Here is a 21947-nt window from a genome sequence, read left to right as displayed (position 1 = left end):
GACCTTTGGGATATAAAATCTCATGACTATAATTTTATCCTTTCAGACATTTGTGTGAAGTTTTGTCATAATTAGCATATAAATTCTTGAGTTATGGCCAAAAACATATTTTGAGAGGTCACACTGATCTTTACCTTCAAACCTTCAACCACAAAGTTCTTATCACTTCATTCTTCAGTCCAAGTGGACGTTTGTGCCAAATTTGAAGAAATTCCCTCAAGCTGTTCGTGCAAATTCTGAAAAAAATCTCTTAGGTGTTCTTGAGATGTCAGGTTCACAAGAATAGGACATACATATGGATGGATACCTCAAAAACATAATGCTCCCAGCCATGGCAGTCACCAGTGTTGAGGCATTAAAACTGTTGTCTCCAATTATCACTTAAACACACACAGATAAAGGGTGAACAGGGTCCAGGCTGGAAGATACCAGTTACCTTTCCAGTTTCAACAATGGAAGAAACAATGTGACGATACTACTTAAGTACTTTATCATTTTCAATAGGTGTGGATGTTGTAGAAGGTACTGGCCATCACAGGACTGAAATAATCCTAATGCCCAAGTAACACCACATTCTATTTTGCAATTTTTCATGGAATAATCACAAGTATGAGGACAGGGTGCTTTGAAAATAACTTTATTGTCCATAAGAAATAACAGTGAAAAGAACAGGACATATCACTGCTTGCATTCTGTTTCTCAGTTTGAGCTCTCGAGGGTTTGCACTGCTGAAATTTCTGCAGGAATCGGCCTCTATACATACCGTGTAGCTATGTATCTCTAAATGCCACATGGAGTATATGGATATAGATTTGCTGTAGAGGTAATAAATGTTCTAACATTTAAGAGCAGTTATATTTGTAATACTTAACAGTTACTCGTGCATTCTTTTGACAAACCTGAAAACTCTGCAGTGAGGACACAAGCTTCCACGTAATGGAAAGAAAGAACATTGTCTTAATTTTTTCTTCTGCCATAAGTTAAACAGTCATAAACAAAGCCCATTTTCTTGAATAACAGTAGAACGCTCCATTGAGCTTCCTCAACCAGATTCTATTTGTCAGGTAGAAGCACACAGTCCTTCAGAATGATTAGGAATTTAAATATCAAAGGCCAGCTAACCTTATGTAGAGAAAAACAGCGGCTTTGCAACATGGTCACAGTTTATTAAAGAAAGCCTACTCAAAACGTAAAAAAACAAATTAAAGCACTTATTTATATATGGACACTTGACAAATTCAAGCTTTTTTTTCTCCTTTAAAAATGTCCAACTGTCATCCGTCCAATTCAAGCATAGCTACAGCACAGCTTTCCTCAGTGCCCGAGAAGCCCAGTGCCTGCAGAGAGGGAAAGAAATTATTAGTAAGAAATTGAAGCAGAACCAAAACACACTGTCAACAATTAAAAAAATAAAATCTAATTGAAAAGAGTTGGCCACTCAATACAGTATAAAATTGACAAAATTCTGATTTAATTTACTAAATAATCTGATAATGAATTATCTTGAGCTGGTCGCACTTACTGGTCTCCACTGAACCTAACTGGTCCTAACTGCTAAGTCGGCCTCTGTTAAGACCAGTCTTAAGAATGGACTTTACGTTGGTCGCACCAAGCAAACTTAAGCCGATGCCTGGTTTTAATAATGCCCATTTATGTGAATACGCAGCGACTATGACTATAGCACGTGTTACTAGAATACATTGTTTACATTCTCCCATTGTCCTGGTAATGTGTAGCTAATCATTTATGATTTGCAGCAATATTATTACTGAAAATCAGTGAAAAAGAAAAGGAAATTTTACAGATATTGAGATAGTAAGATTAATTGAGCTGTACATGAGATGCTGTCTGTGTTTGACAGCAGCTGCCACTTGCAGCTCTACAGGTAATGTGAAAGGACAGAAAAAGTAAACAAACTCGGTCATATCTTACAATTCACCTGGCCGACAGTGTGTTGTTAGCAGTGATTCTGTACAGCACATTAAGCAGCAGGATAAAGTAACATTTGCAGGCAAGTTTATGCTGCTGCAGCTAGCCAGCTAATTAGGTAGCTATCTAGCTTGATGACTGACACTAGCGGTGCACTTCTCACCAGTGAATGTTTGTTTGAAGGACGTGTGGTCATGTTTGTAAGTTGGCTAAATAAAAAAAGAGAATTAAGTAGGTAAGCTAATGTGGGTTATGTTCAAAGTTTGGGGCTCTTATGTTTTGCATCAGGCCGCTGACATATAGAAAAGCCTGAGATTTTGACTTTACAGCTGCTCCTGACTAGGCACACAATTTAAGCATTGATGGTGCGACCAGCGTAACTACGAGACTGGACTTAAGCCCAGTTCGGACCAAAAATTCTCGACGAGAGGAGTTGAAACAGGTAACTACTTGCAATGCTCCATTCTGCAATGTTCTGAAAACCTGCTGGTTCACACCAATGCCACTAGATAAGACAGTGTATCATCTCTATGCAACAACTCTCTGTGCTTCTGTTCTGACCTCCAGTTTTTCAGACTTATTCTGTGGCTGAATATAATTTGTAGCTTCTTAAAATATGAATGAGGATAGTGGTAGTGAGATACTGGCTACAGTTGCATTTGTAGTTGTGATGAAACGGCAAAAACATAAACAAAACGAACATCAAATAGACTGCATTCATAATAAATATGCCACAATAATATAGTAATATAAATAACCAGCGCAAGCACATACAGCGATCAGCAGAAGTGGCCCAATATCTGGTACCAGCACATCGTGAGGACGGAAATAGAGAGCTCAGCGGGGACGCAGTACCCACCACAGCAAGCAAACATGCCATCTGCGGTCATTTTGACTTCACCAGTGGACTTCACTACAAGCTGATTGGCTGTAGAAACAGGTGACATGTTTTATGTTCTACAACCAGCTGCTGGTGATTTGACCAGCTGAGTTGCAACCAGCTTGAGTTGAGCTCAGACCGGCCAGTTCACACCGCTACAACTTTTCTTTGCAATGTTCTAAAATGATTTTGTCTCGCTGGGAATCTTTGGTCTGAACTGGGCTTTAGTACGCCAACTTATGATCGACTTAAGACCAGGTGTGAAACCTGTTAGTGCAACCTAAGCAAGCTCTTGGTCAACTTTCAGGGGGTGTGTTATCAAAACTCATCTGTACAGACAGTCTTCAAAAATATTTGGCTTACTGGAGCTCTAAAAATAAGGTCATATGGATCTGTAAGGTTGTTAGATCAAAGCCCACATCTGAGATGCTTTTTCAGTAATCCAAATAGAATAATAATGACAATTCAGTCTGATTATCAGGGTCGCCCCACTCAGCTTTAATGCATCAGTGTTGATAACAGAGATGTTATCTTCCTACTGCATGAAAGAAAGAAAACAAACATTTAAAAGCATATGAAGAAAAAAGCATGCTCACCTTTAAATCCCTCTTCAGGCATTCTCACTGTGCGGGAGGCAGATGAGAACAGTATTATTAGAACTTGGAGTTTTTTTAAAAAAACAAAGTAAATGTAACATGGTGGAAGTGAAGATAACAGTATTTACCCTGATAGACATCATCCATTGCAGCATAATCTGCTATTGGCTCATCAGCCTGTAAGAAAACAATGGAATCAGTGTTTTGGAAAAGGAAATGTATGTAATCACCATCAAGATTAAAGCTGCAGTGGTTAAGATTTCCATGTAAACAATTAAGTAGGGAGTACCCTTAGACAGATGATGCTTTCAGGAATGACGCCCAGACTACCCAGTGTGGCCGAGTCGTCTGTCAGACTTTTTCCATCAATGGAGAGGTTCTGGTCAAACGGAGCCACAGAGAAGGCATGCATAATCTACAGGGTCAGGAGCACAGCAAAGTCAGTTTTGTGAATACAGACCAATCATCATCTCTACAGTGCAGTCATCACAATACCTCTTTTACAATATTTCATTACTATCAGTTCAGATACCTGTGTAAAATTACTGAGTCTGTGAAAAATAGTGTATATGAATAAACTGCACTTATCCACCCTCAAGGTGTCATAAACCACTTATATTTCATGTTCATTTTAAATGCGTCAGCAATCTGGTCCTCTATCCAGTCACCTGTATTTTCAGCTCTTTCAGTGTCTGATTAGCTGAAACGATGAGTGCTTTCTCTCCTCGGAGTTTCCTGTGCCGGGTGCTTCTCCTGATTCCACCTAGTTTGGTCGTGTTGGTCACAGGGGCTGCAGCTGCTGATGCTGTGCTGCTCTCACTCAACTTTAGCCGTTTTGCACCATCTTGTGACTGAAACAAAGTAATGTGATTATTAGCTATATTATGGCTGACAATGACTCACCAACATCAATTCACTCTCAAGATGGTCCCAAAAAAGAAGTTTTAGATAAAACCAAAAATGATCACACATTAAAATAGGAAGTAGTGTGGCAGCTGTGGCTCAAGAAGTGGGGTGTCCACTAATTGAAAGATCGTTCGATCCCTGGCTCCTCCAGTTTGCATGTCAAAGTATCTTTGGGCAAGATACTGAACCCCAAATTGCTCCCAAGGCTCTGCCATCAGTGTGTGACTACGTGTTAAAGCGTAAGAGCTGAGTGGCAGTTGGTCCCTTGTATGTTAGCCTGAGCTACTAGTGTATGAATGTGTGTGAGTAGGCCTGAATGAGACAAGTAGTGTGAAAGCGTTTTGAGTAGTCGTACACCTAGAAAGGTGCCATACAAGTGCAAGTCCACCTAGTCCATTTAATCTGTGTGTACTGCTACTTTTATTGCTTCAACTGCTTTTACTGTCAGCTGTTACTCCCAACTGTTACAGGACAACTGATACTCCTCATGCTACTTGTAATATTACCTCTGCCAAGGAGGTTCTGTTGTTGGTTTGGTTTGTGTCAGCTTGATTATGGAAAAACCACAGTTCCATTTCATTGAACTTGTTAGAAGGGTGTAGCATGGGCCAAGGAAGAACCCATTACATTTTGGAGCAGATCTGAATCATGTGGCAGATACACAAATTATTTTTTTACTTTCACTTTTCTTTAACATTGCAGGACAGAGCATCTGACCTTGGCTGAGATCTGCGCTTTCTGAGCACCCTTCTGGTTATTACATGGTTTTTTTTCTTCATTTATTCATATTGCACACATGAGGCACATGGATATAACCAAAGGAAACCAGAAATTGTGGTGAGAGAACAGACAATAGCTACAGTGAAATAGCAGAAAGATGAAACAAATAGATGGTTTAAGCTGTCTCTGTCTACAGCTAAAAAATAATATAAAATAAGGAGATTAACCAGAAAAAAATTAGATTTTTTTCGCAAAGCAACACAACCAGTCTTGTGATTTTTTACACCAATCACAGACAGTTGTGATGGTCAGTCCCTTAAGCCTGTGCACTGCTGAGTCTGATTTGGCTGCCTTATTAACCGTTACTGTAGCTTTAATGTGGTAACAGACTTACCTGGCTGAAGTCTGGGTCTTTCTCACCGTCCACCTTTGGATGTTCTTCCTTCTCCTCCTCTGCCTCAGAGCTGCTGGCGTTCATTTCTGGAGCCGCCTCCTTTATCATCTATGCAGAGGACGACAATAAACTGCATCATTTGAAACTCTGTGGATCTCATTTTAGAAATGATGTGAAAAAACAGAGTTTTCACTGTTTGGATGAGCTAAAATGTCCTTTTGTTCATACCCTCTTGTCTTCAATGACTTTCCGGATGTAGATGGTTGCTTGGGTATACTCTCTGAGGTCCCTCTGTTGCTGGAAAAGGAAGCTCTCTCTGCAGTCCCAACAGAGATCTGAGCACATATACACACCCACATCAATATCAAATACATAGAGGATGCTGAGAAGCCAAAAAAGCTTAAAGCAACACTACACCCAAAATGTCAAACTGTGAGTGTCACAAAGTGCATTATTCACTTCATCCAAGTTTGAAGCTTACAGGCAGTGAGTGTTTGATATTCAAGTAAAGCTTTTGATTATTACTTCAACTATATGAAAAAAGTGTGTTCGAATAAACATTTTAAAAGCGAGCCATCAATATGTGAGGTTCAGCATTTTGTCAAAGTCTACACTCTTACCAGGCTGAGTGGTGTATTGAGTGGTGGGACCACTTGGTGTGGTCTCTTTTAAGCAGTGGATGGAGATTGGCTGGTCCACAATGAAGAGTCTGCTGATCACTTCCCATTCGCTGGGCCAGAGCAGAGCTACACTGTGCAGGACAAACAGCACAACATGAGACCACAGAAGCGTCCACTCAGTAACACATCAGCTCAGTGCATGCATAAAGCCTGAGCACACAGCGGGGCCTCACTGAGTTTAGGGTTTGTTATTAGTATGAGTTATAATGGACTGTGAAGTTTAACTGCTGTTCCAGTTATTCTTTTTTTTATTCTGTCAGAAGTGCAATTGTCTTCAAAACACAACTTATCAAAATGTTTTGGGTTATTTTTTTGTAGGTGAGAGGCAACTATTAGTGAGTTAAATAAGCAGAGCTCACTGTTGTGCATCTCCGTTGATGAGGGAGTCGTAGGTGAACATGAAGCCTCCGTGGGGACAGAGCAGCAGAGTATTTCCAACATTTGACACTGGAGAGGATTTAGTGGGCCTCCTGCAAAATGCACACACCGAAAGGAGAAAAGTTAGCATACGGAAGGATAATATGCAGTTTTACTGCCAGTCATATCTAACATCATTGGGGACGGTCCGACTCAGAAACGGAATGAGTCATCCTTAAGGCCCTCACACACCACACGGATGGTCAGCCCTCAGTCAAAGTTGGGTCGTCGGTGAGCACTGGCCCTTGTCAACTTGCCGATTCAGCACGTTAAATCGCTTTTTAGAGATGCTGAAGCCCATCAGTGAATGAAATCACTCTGATTGGCAGTTCAGCTCAGCGCATGAGAAGAGAAACAGAAGTGAGGAACGTAACCAAAAAGCTAAAGAGGGAGCGAGACCAAAAAAAAAAAAAACTTGTTACATAAGGTAAGATTATTTTTCTTAAACCATTGAGCTCTGAAGCTGAAATGTTTCTTGATGGTTTGTGTTATTGTTCACTGGCGCACAGTTAATATGTTCTGTTCTTTCAACATTAAGTTGTGTTGTTAATATGCCAACTGGCTAACTAGCATTGTGACAGCATTCTGGTTTCCCCGTTTGAACGACAAACACAGATTACTGCTGTCTACAGGTGTGGAGAGTTATTTTCTTCTCACACAGGTGCAAAACATATGTGCTGCTTGGCCTTCGGTAGTCTTTGCGGTGTGTTCACGTGCAACTTTTTGGCCAAGACACAGGCAACGTTTGGCAATGCAACAGTCTGCTTTCGTCGCTCCTAGTTTTTTAATGCCAGTTTGGTGTGTCTGGGCCCTTAAAATTATACTATGCACAATTGTTAGAGTTTTCAAAACAGTAATTAATGTTTTTTCAGTGTATTTTCAGTGCATTTTCTTTGGCGCTGTGTCTCTTGGATGCCTGGTGCTTACAGTCAGCTTCCCTTTTTATAAGCTCTGACTTCACCCAAATGCTGTGAGGGTACACGCTGACAAACATCCCGAGCACAGAAAGTTAGAGGAAAATAAGAAAGATAGAGGGCAGAGCAGAACCTCTGCAGAAAAATACACTGCCACACACCTCTATGCTTAGTGATAATTGAGAGGGATTACGTCTGTATAAGCCTATGCATTGTTGCTTTTTTTTTTTTTAATAGAAAATCCTAGTATATCTTTAATGCAAACGGAATAAATTACACTGGTTTTAGTCATTACTAGTGACACACATCTGATATTCATGCCAAACACATCTTTATACTAGCTCCTTTTGTAGAAAGGCTGACCCTGTTCTTGGGTGCATACAGTAAAATTTAATTTTGACAATGTGACAGTTAACACAGTAATATTATTGTGTTCATTTCACTTGTTTCTTGAATCAAACATACCTGATGAATTTTCTCCACTCATCCACAAAAAACAGAGGGACTATGTAGAGTACATCTGTGCCCTGGTGAGAAAAACAAGAGATGATGAACTGTATTTACCTGAATCACAGATTATTATAATCTATCATATTTGTTTAATTTTAATGCTAATTTTAATTAATGCTGTTGCAGTATAATTCATGTTGGACTGTGTGTGTGTGTGTGTGTGTGTGTGTGTGTGTGTGTCCTAGTCTTATAAATGTATGGACCTCTTTTGCTCTATTCTTTGCAGGGCATTTAGCCTCTTTAACTCTATTGGTGTGACAAGGTTACATGACTCTGGCAGACTGAAAGTTTGGTACTTCACTTTGTGTCTACCTGAGGCCACTTGTTGAGTGTTGGCCGGTTCTTCTCATTGAAGAGATTGAGCAGTTGGTTCTTCTGGTCCAGGGCCATCATCTTACTCACTGCCTCATTGTCCTTTTCTTCCTGCTCTAATGTCTGGAGACACGAGAAAAAACAGTTGTAACTCCACAACTATCTCAATGGTTCACTCTGTTATTACACATCCACCAACTGTGGTTGCCATGACTCATTACTCTGTGTGCCTGCTGCTGTCAGACTATTGTTTTCATTAGTTTAGGTTGTTTTAGTTTCATGTAAATGGTAAATGTATCAACAGAGCCTATGCGCACAGCTGTCGCAACTAAAATGCACCTCCCCGAAAATGTAACGTAACCACACATGACGTGACACATGGAGACCACAGGAACTGTGATCGGTCAGCTTGTTTTTGATGCTGTTTGAGATTGTTGACAATCAATCAATAACACACATCTAGCAGAGCTGTCTCCACTGCAAACCTTCTGCCATCACCAACACACAGTGAATCAAAGAATATAAACTGTTGCCGTTGCACAATGTGAAACAGAGATTGTAAACAAAATTACTCTGGGGAATATAACTAAAGAAGGATACAGCCTTTAAGTGTCCATGTAGTGTCTAGCGATGGTACTATAAAGTGGTTAATGTGAGCCTATGCTATAGGTCAACTACACCAGAGGCAACTATTGCTGGATGGCTGTACACTGTAAGTAAATCCACCTTTACACTTTAATTTAAATGCAAGATAAGAGAAAATACTCACCAGGCACTGCTGACAGGGCTGTTGGTTTTGGGTGAATTCTGGGGCTTTGGGGAAGTATTCCCTCAGCTTGGTCCAAACTTCAGTGGATACCAGCTTCCGTTCAGTCTCCAAAATACTCAGACCCCCTACAGGTGGAACACCCATACATAGAGATTAAACTACACTGTGCATGTAATAGCAATGAAAACATTTTTTTTGTTTCAAAATTCTACAATGACCTTGTTAAAAGTATTTTTGTTATATCATTCTAGATGCTGATGATGGGACAGTACCATGACTGCAGACAATGTCTTCATTGAATGTCTTCATCTCTTCATCATTGCCCTCTGAGAGCTCTGGGCCGAACTCTATAATCGAATGAGTCACAAAGAATGGTAAGATTCACAATCCAGAGATGTTCGTTAAATTTAATACTTAAATTCAAAGACAGTAAACTGATTAACTCAGTGGATGTACATCAGCCAGTGTCTCCATGTCTTTTTAAAACATAGATTTCAAACACATTTTAGATGTGCTAGCAGCATGACTTAAGAGATGGTAATGTCAGTAAGATGGCCTACCCCTTTGGTCCAGACTGAAATATCTTAACAACTACTAGACAGCAAAACTAAATGTATTACATTTTCAATGAAAATGTACACAATGTGACATAATTTCCTGTTTCCAGCTTGGTTGACAGATTGAAAAAATAAACTCCAAAATAGACCCAGAAGGAAAAACAAAATCCCTTCCATTACTCCTACCTTTGCTGTTGTTGTGTGGTCCCTGTCCATTGGTCTGGCCATTGCTATGTTTGGTTTCGTGTTCGTCCTCCTCCAGCTGTTCTAAAGCCAACTGCCTCCAGCTACGCAGAGAAGCTTTGCCCACCCAGCAGCCCTCACCACTGACACACACACACACACACACACACACACACACACACACGCTTATGATTACATTTGATAGCAACTTTGTATTGGAAGAATTACACCGGTTCTGAAAGACCCCTCATTCATTTTGTTCATATTTAGATATATTATCTTGACCAATTTTCTCTTTGCTGTATTATATTTTGTCAACTGCAACGACACAAGGAAATGGAATCTTAAGCCCTTTTCAGACACTGAATAGGTAACATTGTTGGCTTCATTTGTCTGTTACAGTGATGGCTGTTTGTCATTCAGATGTTTATTGACCTCGATATTTGGCACCTGGTGGATGTGTGTGGGGAGGGAGGGAGAGAGAGAGAGCATAGCAGAGAGGTTGCTGGCATGAGTTTTACATATAGGTGATCAGGGGCTTGTTCAGACAAGAGACCGACAAGTTAAACTGCCATTAGGGTTGGCTGACAGTCATCAACCACAGCGGCCGACATTGTGATATAAGAGTCTCCACCCCACCCCTTCTCCACTAACACCAGGGCATGAGTTTGTGGTGGTGCAAATGGCATTCATTGCATGCTTAAGAAGAACAAATTCTGATTTATTATTTTTTTTACTCACACTCTTTACTGCCAGATTGGCAAAGTGGTACCTTTCTTAGCGACCAAGTCTGTTGCCACCACTGTGAAGACTTGCCACCGCTACTGATAAACATCCACTCACATCTGCTGAGCTGACTGATGTTTTTCTTTTTGTTTGTTTGTTTATTCAAATTCACTGATATATTCTGCAGTTAAATCACTTTGACTTCAGATATTTTTATAATCAGATGATCTACCTAATGAGGTAGCTTTTAAGCTTCAGGGAGGAAAATTCATAAAAGTTTAGGTAAGTAGGTGAGGATGGGCTGTGAACGGGCTCGATCATGCAAAAAAATGAAAAATAGTATTTAATATTCAACTTACATACATATTAAAGTAAAAAAAAAAAAAGAGAAGTATAAACCAAACTTGACTTCATTAACCTAACTTTTCCTGAGTGTGTTTACCTGATAGTGCGTTTGACCAGGTTGGTGACTTCCTTGTAGTCTTCATTGAGCTGGTTCTTCAGCCGCAGCACTCTGCATCGCTGGCTGACACACTCTCTACACAGAGAGGAGGCTGAACAAACACATAAGTGGAATATGTAAAAATGCAGGTGACAAACACTGTGGTGTCCATAGCAGTCAGGATTAGAGACATATCTAGGGACTGAGATATGCTTTGAGTGCAAAGTTATTAATCTGACTGCCAACAAGAGTATTTCTTAAGAGTACAGAAATACATGAGGGCAAATTCAACCACTGCTTTTAAGTCAACTAGTGATGATAATGATTTGTCAGTAACTGATTAGTTTAGAATTTTACCAATCGTGATGCTTTTCAACAAACCACTTCAATTTGTTGTGTCTGTTGCTTCTTTAACTATTCCATTATCACTTGCATAAATTATCAGCCAATTTTTTTATTGAGTTATAATGAGTGGCCTGCACACATAATCCACCCGACTGTGCAGATATGCTCAAATTCTAAAACAAAAACCCCAGGACTTCACTGTTATCAGAAGATGATGAAGATGTTTTTTTTCAGTGATTAATTAATTTTGAAGGCTCTAATAAAAGAATCAGATAGGCTGTGCGTGGCATTTTTACAGGCTGTGCGTGGCATTTTTACTCTGATGTCATTTATGTCCAACAGTAAAGCTTTCAAGTGCAAGCAAAGTGTTTCATTCAATATTTCAAAACATGCAAAGTGCTACCACTCAGGCTCACTCTTTAGGCCTCAAGCATACTTCATACAACTATGAGGATGCTTAAAGCTATGCAAAGTTGATTACACATGTACATATTTGGTGTGATGATTTCCAGAAAGTTTTAAAATAGTGATCAGTGTGATTCCTACTTCTGTGTAACTACTGAACTGGAAGCAGTAAAACTTTCAGTTTTGCAGAAGCTGATGATTAAAGAAGAGACCACACCACCGTCTGTATGACTGACCGTCCAGTCTCGGCCCTCCACTGTAGCGCTCGTACAGGAGCTGAGCAGCTTGCAGGGAAACCCTCTTGGAGTCTCCCACCTTGTCTGGGTGCAGTTTGCCGTGAGAACAAAGGAAGAGGGAGTTGTCAATCTCTTTTGTGGCGGTGGAGTCTTCTAGCCACTTCTTCAACCAGTCCAGTGGGATAAACTCATATGGCTCACCTGACGAGGGAAAGCAGAGAAACACATCAAACAAAGACTCATGACCTCTGATTTTGATTGATTAAATCCAGGCTCATTCTGTGATATATTATCTCTAACATATCTATATATAAACACGTGAAGCATGGATATTGTATGGAAATGCATCTACTAATTTCCGATTAACACCTGACGTTTTTGTAACTCCTCAGTCTAATACATAACATCACAACACAGTATTTGCTTTCGGAAAAAATCCCAAATCGTCCTGGTTCAGTAGGGTGTTGTGTTGTATTTGCAGTATTACTACAGAGAGGGGAGCTGTTGCACAAGTTAAGCAATACCCCAAATAACCCTGACTGTCCCTTTATTACACTGTCTGTATTTTCGCCTGTTTTAACTGGAAAAAAAACAACAAACATGTACACTCTCATAAGTGTTTCTGTTAAGTAAACTGTGAGTGAGATTAGGGAATGTTTTTACCGACCGTCTCTTGCGGGTAAAAGCTCGTAGAGCTCCTTCACCTCCTCATGCTTGGCTTTGCCCTTATCCACACTCTGTTTTCTCATGTCGGCCATCTCACTGCACCACTCCTCAAATTTATGGTTGTCTTGGTCCACCAACCTCTGAAGGAAGGCTGGGAGTCAGGACAGAGGTAAAAGAAACCATAAGACAAGGCGACATGGAGCAGGCTGCAATCTGTATTCTTACCAATAAACAACATTTCTCTAGACATCTTAATTCCTTGACGCAAACAAAGACAGAAAACAGAAATGATCGCTGCCTCCTTGTCTGGCCGTCAACTTTGTTTGCATCAGAGAATAGGGACACATTACACACAAACATGCTAAATGGTAGATTACATAAAATTCTACTTCCCACCTGGCACCTCGACGTTGGTCCTGGTGGGATCTGAGTCCTCCTCTTCCTGGACCTTATACACCAGCATGTAGGCATTTCTGGAGCAGTGGTAGCCTTTACTGCACTTTGGCTTTCGTGCCTGGGACTTCACTGTCTCAGCTAGAGACCAAGAAGACCAAAAAGGAAGGAGAAAGTATATATATTTACGGATATGACCCTCAGGAGGGTAAAAGGTATGATTCTTTAACTCGTAATTCTTTATTTTGCCAAAGCACCTTATTATGGTGACTATCCATTTTCAACAAATCAACTTTTTAACTGCAGTTTCTCTAACATTAAAGAACATTATTCTACATAAAGAATAATACTGCATAACAATAAGACTCCTACAACAAAACACTACATTTGGGTAACTAAGGATTTTAGGAAGATGGAACCTTACAGTGCCCATTTAGTACTACTCACCAATGTCTTCCTCAATGCCAAGCTGCAGCTTCTTGCCTTCCATCTTCTCAATTTCCTCATCATTGAATTTGTACCAGTCGCCGGTACGAGCGTCCTTCACGTGGGCGATGTAGTGGCCTGAGTAGGCACTGATGCCCCGATGGATCAGCACAGCACTCAGCTCATAAACACACTTCTGGTCTGGAGAAACAGTCCGTCCAAAGACGCACAAATCAACACGTTTACTTTTCAAGAAGTCATCAACTCTTCTAAATTCAAAGGACCAGGTCTTAGTTCTTTGTTTAAAAGAGAGATAAGAGTAGTGTATGTATTTTATTTCTTCTGTGTAGCTGACACATCTCAGTATGCATTTATTGTTAAGGGAAAGTGCAGAATGTATGTGTCTGTGTGTCACAGAGATTCATACTGCTAATACCTGGTTTTCCTTCCAAGAAAGGCCCCATGTCCAGCTGTTCTGGAAAACTGATGAAGGTGTTGAGCTTCTTCTTGTGGCCTGTTTGTCTGGGGAAGACAACATGGTTCAGTAAACCTTTTCTCTCATACCTGTAGAAAGTAAAGACTGACGGTATCAGTAGTGGGGTGGCAGTAGCTCAATCCATGGGGACTTGGTAACGGGAGAGTGGCCATTTTAAGTTTAGGTTCTCTGCATGCGTGCATGTATACATGTCTTTAAGTCCTGGGCCTGCAATTGTGTGTATTGTAATGAAAAACAATAACAAAAGTGTAAAAAACTTAATTTCTTTAATGAGGGATTGAAAGTACATCTTAATCAGTACTGACCTATCAAAGACAAAGCGCATGAGCTGCAGGTTCAGGGTTGGAGGAAGGCTGTGCAGTTTGATCCTACGGGTGGCGTTCTGTTTACTCTGACAGCTCTCACAGAAGTAACGGTTCTCTCCATCCAGCTTCTCCTCCTGTAATGGATTACCATTGCAAAAACAACACACACAAATACACATGTTTAGCGCTTGTGTCCATCAAAGCCTTTTTTTCTGAGGCCAGTGTATTTTCTATATTTTTGCTATGGGAGTGCTGTGTATTTGCACTATGCTACAAACACCAGCAGCATGACGAGACACTGGGTGACTATTCTGCGTTGAGCGCTGCATGTTTGTCATTTTTTTTCCTGGTTGTCGAGTGTAGAAAAATGTTCGACTTTGGGTAAAATGATGCACATGTCACTGTCATCTTTCCTTTCGCAGAATTTACTCCACTGTTTATAATAAACACACATTAGATTTACTTTGATCAGACACGTCTAAAGTCCGACCTGGGGGCCAGTCGTGGCCTGCAGACTGATTTTAAGCGGCCTGCAGCTTGTCTTTTAAAATATACAGTACAGGCCAAAAGTTTGGACACACCTTCTCATTCAATGCGTTTTCTTTATTTTCATTACTATTTACATTGTAGATTCTCACTGAAGGCATCAAAACTATGAATGAACACATGTGGAGTTATGTACTTAACAAAAAAAGGTGAAATAACTGAAAACATGTTTTATATTCTAGTTTCTTCAAAATAGCCACCCTTTGCTCTGATTACTGCTTTGCACACTCTTGGCATTCTCTCCATGAGCTTCAAGAGGTAGTCACCTGAAATGGTTTCCACTTCACAGGTGTGCCTTATCAGGGTTAATTAGTGGAATTTCTTGCTTTATCAATGGGGTTGGGACCATCAGTTGTGTTGTGCAGAAGTCAGGTTAATACACAGCCGACAGCCCTATTGGACAACTGTTAAAATTCATATTATGGCAAGAACCAATCAGCTAACTAAAGAAAAACCAGTGGCCATCATTACTTTAAGAAATGAAGGTCAGTCAGTCTGGAAAATTGCAAAAACTTTAAATGTATCCCCAAGTGGAGTCGCAAAAACCATCAAGCGCTACAACGAAACTGGCACACATGCCATGGAAAGGAAGACCAAGAGTCACCTCTGCTTCTGAGGATAAGTTCATCCGAGTCACCAGCCTCAGAAATGGCAAGTTAACAGCAGCTCAGATCAGAGACCAGATGAATGCCACACAGAGTTCTAGCAGCAGACCCATCTCTAGAACAACTGTTAAGAGGAGACTGCGCACAGGCCTTCATGGTCAAATAGCTGCTAGGAAACCACTGCTAAGGAGAGGCAACAAGCAGAAGAGATTTGTTTGGGCCAAGAAACACAAGGAATGGACATTAGACCAGTGGAAATCTGTGCTTTGGTCTGATGAGTCCAAATTTGAGTGTGGGGGTGTTTCGCTGGTGACACTGTTGGGGATTTATTCAAAATTGAAGGCACACTGAACCAGCATGGCTACCACAGCATCCTGCAGCGACATGCCATCCCATCCGGTTTGCGTTTAGTTGGACCATCATTTATTTTTCAACAGGACAATGACCCCAAACACACCTCCAGGCTGTGTAAGGGCTATTTGACCAAGAAGGAGAGTGATGGAGTGCTGCGGCAGATGACCTGGCCTCCACAGTCACCGGACCTGAACCCAATCGAGATGGTTTGGGGTGAGCTGGACCGCAGAGTGAAGGCAAAGGGGCCAACAAGTGCTAAACACCTCTGGGAACTCCTTCAAGACTGTTGGAAAACCATTTCAGGTGACTACCTCTTGAAGCTCATGGAGAGAATGCCAAGAGTGTGCAAAGCAGTAATCAGAGCAAAGGGTGGCTATTTTGAAGAAACTAGAATATAAAACATGTTTTCAGTTATTTCACCTTTTTTCAGTACATAACTCCACATGTGTTCATTCATAGTTTTGATGCCTTCAGTGAGAATCTACAATGTAAATAGTCATGAAAATAAAGAAAACGCATTGAATGAGAAGGTGTGTCCAAACTTTTGGCCTGTACTGTACTTTAGTGGTATGCTTGGTTTATCAAGATCACTGCATTTTTTTCATTCACCTCATGATGGCAGGACTGTCATACGGTTTATGAACATGAAACAAGTCAGAACTACGCAGGCGGAACTAGTGTGTTTTCATATACAGACGTCAAACAAGCAAACAAATGGTACCTAACAGCAGACACTGCCTGCTAGGTTTCAGACATGGACACAGCAAGAAAACGTAAAGTTGACAGCGAGGGCCACCATTTTCAGGAGCGGTGAAATATTACATACTGTTCCACTGAAAGATGAAACTGTTGCATTTGCCTTATTTAAGTGTAAATTTTTAATTATCTTTTAATAACCCCTGTCATGCGAGAAGCTGATGGCTCCCTGGTATTTTAACATAAACTAATCTGACCCCCATTCAAAAAGTTTGGACACCCCTGATGTAGACTGATGTCCTGCCCCCCTTCTCCTAGGTAATCCGTCACGTGGAGAAATGCACATTTGTTATTCCTTGTTGCAACTCAGTGAGAAATTAAATGTGTCTGTTATGATGAAATGGATCTCCCCACTTATCAAAATGAACACAGCACAATTGCTGTCCCTAACATGAGCTCATACAGAGGCCTGAATATAGGGATACCTTGAGGAACTCTGTAACACACTCTGTGAGGTTCTTATGGCCCTGGATGTTCAGCTCCAGCTCATAGAATCGGGACGGCAGTGCAGATGATCGTCCACACTGGTTACAGCTGGAAAACAAACAAACCAAGATAACAGATTCCATCCATCGCTGCATAGAAAATGGCTTTTTGTATGGGCTCAAATTATTTTAGTAATGGTGTAATTTTTTCCGTAATGATGAGTTTTTTCAAAAGCAATTTAATAATTTCACAAGTTGAATAAGTTCAATTCAATATGATGTGTGACTCCTGAACTTTCATTCAATACTTACAATCACTTCAAATTAACAAAAATAAATAAATAATAATAAAATAAAATAAAAAATCGCTGTATGCCTCTGTATGATTCTGGTGCCAATCCAAAATGGTGACTCCAATAAAATCTTAACCTTTAATAAGCCAAGCCTTATAAAAATATCTGGTTTCTAACTTGCTCCATTAACGAAACAACAAAGCTTCCATCTCCCTCAAGAATGTTAAATAAATAGCTGTTAAACCTGTTTTCACCTCTGACTGGCACCACAGCTGATAAAAGTGTTACAAAACCAGACAGTGTGACTTTTTGAAAAAAATGTCCTTAAGAAGGAAGAAAAGAAAATCTCTCTGAGCAACAAGAAAACTTCTCCCTCCTTCCCTTCCCTGAGCAAAAGCCCACACCTGTATTCCCGTATTTCATATAATTGCATTCTCTGACATGTCCAAGTTAAATATATCACAGTTTAAAAGGATCTTGTAACACATCCAATAGTAAATGTCCTTTATCCAAAGAATCATTTACTTACTTTTATGTGAAAAACAGAAAGGCCAATCTATACAATTGTCCCAGTTATGAACCGAATCCTGACAGCTCATTCACACTGAGGTTCAGTTTGTATTTTTGTGAGGCTGTCACAGTGACAGACTGACGCCTTTTTTATACATCAGCAAAGAAAAGTAGTCTAACAAGACGACAAATTTCAAATGAAGCCAGCGCATATTATGCATGTGCAACAGATGTGTCGACACCCACTATTATCTGCAAAGTCACAAGACATTGTCATACAGTAGATGGAACATCACAGGAAAAAAACGACAAGAATATGGAGGGTAATCACAGAATGCTCAGAAACAACGTTCTCGAGTGGGGTGAGTGTCCTGAAAGATGTTTCCTTAACCTTCCTGACAAGCCAGTATTATCCTTTTATCTCCTATGTAGTACAAAAGGGACATGCTAACCACCTCTCTTTTCCTAAATTACTCCTCACAACAAAGCTGGATATAACATTTCCTCATCTGCCAGAGTATCACACACACACACACACACACACACACACACACACACACACACACACCCTTTGTGATTTGTTCAGAAATGTGTTCAATTCAAATTGATCTCACTTTGGCCTCTGGTTACAGCAGCACATGTGAATACCTATTTTGAGGAGTTCAAATGTCTAACACTTTATCATGGCACTCATTCACTATCTTAACTTGTGTCAGCTTGAGTACTGAGTCTTACACAGTGACGTAGGAGAACTGTCCACAGAACTGCCGCTGGATGACGTTCTGCAGGTTGGGGTTCTTCTGCTTGGACAGCGTGTCCTCCAATAGAGACAAAAAGAGCTTTGAAAACTCCTGGGCATCCTGAAAATGAAAGGTTAGAATTTAATGCAATGTAAAGAAACCAAGCCTCCAAGCCTGACCAGTAATAAACATGGCGGCACTCCTGTTCTGTGCTGTGTCATCCTGAAACTAACAGTTCGTTAATTATCTAGTTGACTATCTGAAAAACCGGTTCTTCAAAGCCGGTTTAATGTTCTCTGGTAACTTCAGACTGCCATTTTCAACGATTTATCTATTAAGGTGATTTAATGCACAGTTCTACTAAGATGTGAAAGAGAAAATTCTGACCGCAATTTTCACAATGGTCAGAAACCTGGAAAATGTGACACTAGTGAAATAAATCCAGAGTAATCTTTTACCAAACTGTGAAACTAGCCCTGTATTTCTGAATCACAGTTAGGACAATTTGCCGGGTTTCGTGTGGTGATTTACCTGCTGCTGTCCTGTGTCCAGGCTCAGTGCTTTGACCAGCCCTGAAGGGTCGATGTACTTTCTGTTGCTGTTCTGCAGGAGTGCAAACAGATACTGTAGATGCTCACAGATAGACTGAGGCTCGTAATCTGGAAAAAGACAGAGTTGTCAGTCTGAGAGACTAAGATGCTTTCATCATACATAAAAAGAGTTTGCAGTGTCATGCTAGCCTCAGCAATGCTTGAACACAGGCCAATATGTAAATGGGCTCATTTTAAAAAACAATATTTTGGGGGGGAAAAAAAGCGAAAAGAAAAAACAAGTTTGCCAATTACCATGTGCAAACAAACTAAACCATCAACAGCATGATGTTTAATTCACTGTTATCAACATGATGGCAATTATGGATCTTTTAGTTTGTCTGTTTGTCAACAAATTTACAAATTATGAATTTATGAATGGATTAGAATGTTTATAGAGACGGGCTTTTTGTACAAAGCACAACTAGATCAAGGTGGCAGTAGGCTAGATTTAAGATTTATTAATTTACAAAATAATCATTATCTAAATGAACAAAATGGATATAAATGTATATTGCTAAATTATTATTTGGGTATAACATATAGTGTGACATTTGCTCTATGTTGGAATGCCTTCTGCTTTTTTGCAAGAATGTCAAACAATCTTATGAATTTTCTATTTGTTTGGGTTATGCTTTTCTGCTCTAATCAGGTTTAGACCCAACTATAATGCTCTTAAAACTTTCAATGTTGCGTTATCCTGATTTTGTATCTTGTGAATGTCATGATACAAAAAATAGCTTTGTTTTTAAATTCTGGCTCTGGCTTGTTTATACATGTTATGTCTACAACAGCCTTTTCCTTTAAGAATTAATGTCGACATTTTAAACTAGTCAGTGCTGAGCACAGGCTAAACCCTAAATGTTGCTGATAGTGACAATAAAACCTGAAGATAAAAGCAGAAGCTGGTAATACATGCACTACTTAAAGTACATGGACTAAAAGCAAATTAGGCTAACACACTATGACTTAAACCAGGAAATAAATAAACATAAGGAAGAATCCCCAGTGTTTCAGTTATACCCGACTCAATATTGTGTTCCTGTGCTCGGGAGTTGTGGCACTGATAGAGGCTCCTACGCAGCTCCAGGTTGTGGAACCACACTTGCAGGAATGTGTTGACATAACATGTTGCACCCAGGTTGGTCAGGCCAACAAATGTGTTCTGGAAAGGGGCAGAGTCAGAGAGAGGCAGGGAGAGACAGAGAGAGGATCAGTTATGTCTTTAGATTGTCCTCCATCTCTGGCATGATGACAACTTCCCAGGACAGAGTTCAGTAGTTCACCTACAACAGATATGTAATCTGAGAAAATAGACAGATGAGGGAAAAATTTGCAGGATGTGTGGCCGACTAAAGAAATACCTTGTCCCGACGCTCTGAATTTGGATCATCAATATTGTGGAAAGCATTTTCATCTATCTCCCCAAGCCACGCCTGTTCACCGATACCAACAAGACAGTTGGGGTTCCCTTTGCAGTTCCTCCTGCAAAGGCAAATAATGATTGTTCACCTCACTGTTCTAATACCTACCTTTAGCTGCATCTCATTCTTAGGTGGAGAAAAGGGTAATGTCAAACTCCCTATTCATTATGTTACGCATACAAAGCTAAACACCCTGTGAAATTAGCCTTGAGGAGCCACAGAGCAAGATAAAGTTCAGTAACATTTCAACTGTGCAAGTTAGTGCCCAATGTGTTAACCATTGCCTACTGCCTTCCATCCTATCTTACACATTAAGGTTTTTCTGTGGTATTGAAGATTGTGGTGGATCTTCATGACCTTTCATACAAAGTCTACTGAGCTGACTGGAATGCTATAGAGGCTCGTACACTAGCAAGGGATCAAATCCGACTTTTGATGCACGTTAGCATTATTCTGCGGACTTGGCCTTTAAGCCCTCAATTTGAATATCAAAATAAAGATCTGCTACTGATAGCCTTTACTAGCATATGTTGGCACAACAGCAAATTCATGTGTAAAAAAAAAAAAAACATTAACGTTGTACCTGCAGGTTCCTCTCTTGCAGGCCGGGAGATTGACGCGATATGCTAGCTCGATATGCTCCAGCCTGATATCTTCTGGTTTCACCGTTTCCACCCAACGCCAAGCCGCTTTCTCCAGCTGTAAGCGGGGCGCCATAATCCTACGATGTAACGTTAACCACACAGTCAGGTTTATGAGTCAAAAAACGTAACAATATTATGGCCTGAGGTTAGCCAAACTGTTTCTATGAATGCTAACATAGCCGGCTAACAGGAGCTAACTAAGTTCCTGCAGATCATAGCTTGGCTCTTACGAAGCAACCCACCGTTAGCTATGTGGTGCTACTTAACCTAGCCAGCTAATATTAGCTTACTAGTTCCCTCACAACTCTGTTGGACTTAAAAAGTGAATACATCACACCACACATCGCAACAATAAATAGAGCGCTGAAATACAACAAATCACGAAAAACAGTATTTGCTGGGTAACGCCAGGACTAACAACTACCCTCGTGCTAATGTTAGCTAGCTAGCTAAAATGTAGCTAGCCCGACCCGGCAGTGTTAGCAAGTCATTTTCCCTGCATTTTCTATTTAACGTTACCTGACGCTAACGTAACGAGTTTATTGTGTTAAGGTCAAATATTATCGAACCTTTCATGCGTGCAGCTGCTTCACCAAAATATTTAATGTATTTTCACATTTTATTCACGGTTTATTTTAGATTTAGCGCCCTTGCGTCAATTTATAAATAAATTATTTCTCCGCTCAAAATCAACACGACGTCAATGAGTGACGTAGAGGACGTCTCTTTGTTGTGACTGGAGGGAGGAACGGATACATGCGGAACCTTCAAGAGGACAATTTTCTGTCCGAATTAACGTTAGTGGCGTTTTAATGCTATGCCTTTGCTTTCTGTGGTCTCAAAAAATATTTTA

The 21947-nt window shown here is 40.3% G+C and overlaps 1 protein-coding gene across 3 annotated transcripts; it reads right to left on the bottom strand.

Moving 5' to 3' along the window:
- Positions 1-621: 621 nt before the first annotated feature.
- usp48 (ubiquitin specific peptidase 48) lies at positions 622-21819 on the bottom strand. 3 transcript variants are annotated; one of them, XM_049570602.1, is made up of 28 exons: positions 21664-21819; positions 21034-21171; positions 20391-20511; positions 20050-20191; positions 18968-19095; positions 18432-18556; positions 16894-17002; positions 14208-14341; positions 13843-13928; positions 13428-13607; positions 12984-13121; positions 12589-12738; positions 11922-12122; positions 10936-11047; positions 9771-9910; positions 9300-9374; positions 9028-9152; positions 8259-8381; positions 7902-7963; positions 6465-6575; positions 6046-6176; positions 5654-5760; positions 5426-5533; positions 4074-4256; positions 3695-3820; positions 3534-3582; positions 3406-3432; positions 622-1337 (listed from the first exon to the last, which is right to left on the bottom strand). In XM_049570602.1, exons 2-28 carry the CDS (start codon positions 21165-21167, stop codon positions 1315-1317), a joined length of 3150 nt encoding a protein of 1049 aa, XP_049426559.1. In that variant the 5' UTR covers positions 21168-21171; positions 21664-21819; the 3' UTR covers positions 622-1314. The 3 variants fall into 3 exon arrangements, 2 of the variants coding, with proteins under 2 accessions (XP_049426559.1, XP_049426643.1); XM_049570686.1 differs by lacking the exon at positions 21664-21819 and having other exon boundaries at positions 21034-21602; XR_007448827.1 differs by lacking the exons at positions 622-1337; positions 3406-3432; positions 3534-3582; positions 3695-3820; positions 4074-4256 and having other exon boundaries at positions 5501-5533; positions 6046-6171.
- Positions 21820-21947: the final 128 nt, after the last annotated feature.

Source organism: Epinephelus fuscoguttatus, linkage group LG1, assembly GCF_011397635.1.
Source record: "Epinephelus fuscoguttatus linkage group LG1, E.fuscoguttatus.final_Chr_v1".
Lineage (NCBI taxonomy): Eukaryota > Metazoa > Chordata > Actinopteri > Perciformes > Serranidae > Epinephelus > Epinephelus fuscoguttatus.
The sequence above is the reverse complement of the archived record's forward strand: the minus strand, read 5'-3'. Positions and strand labels throughout refer to the sequence as shown.

Coding starts and splice junctions, on each gene's coding strand:
- usp48 (XM_049570602.1), bottom strand. CDS start 21,167: ATGGCGCCCCGCTTACAGCTGGAGAAAGCGGCTTGGCGTTGGGTGGAA. Junction 20,512..21,033: donor TGCAAGAGAGGAACCTGCAG/GTACAACGTTAA, acceptor TTGCCTTTGCAG/GAGGAACTGCAAAGGGAACC. Junction 17,003..18,431: donor CAGTTCTCCTACGTCACTGT/GTAAGACTCAGT, acceptor TTTGTTTTCCAG/CTGTAACCAGTGTGGACGAT.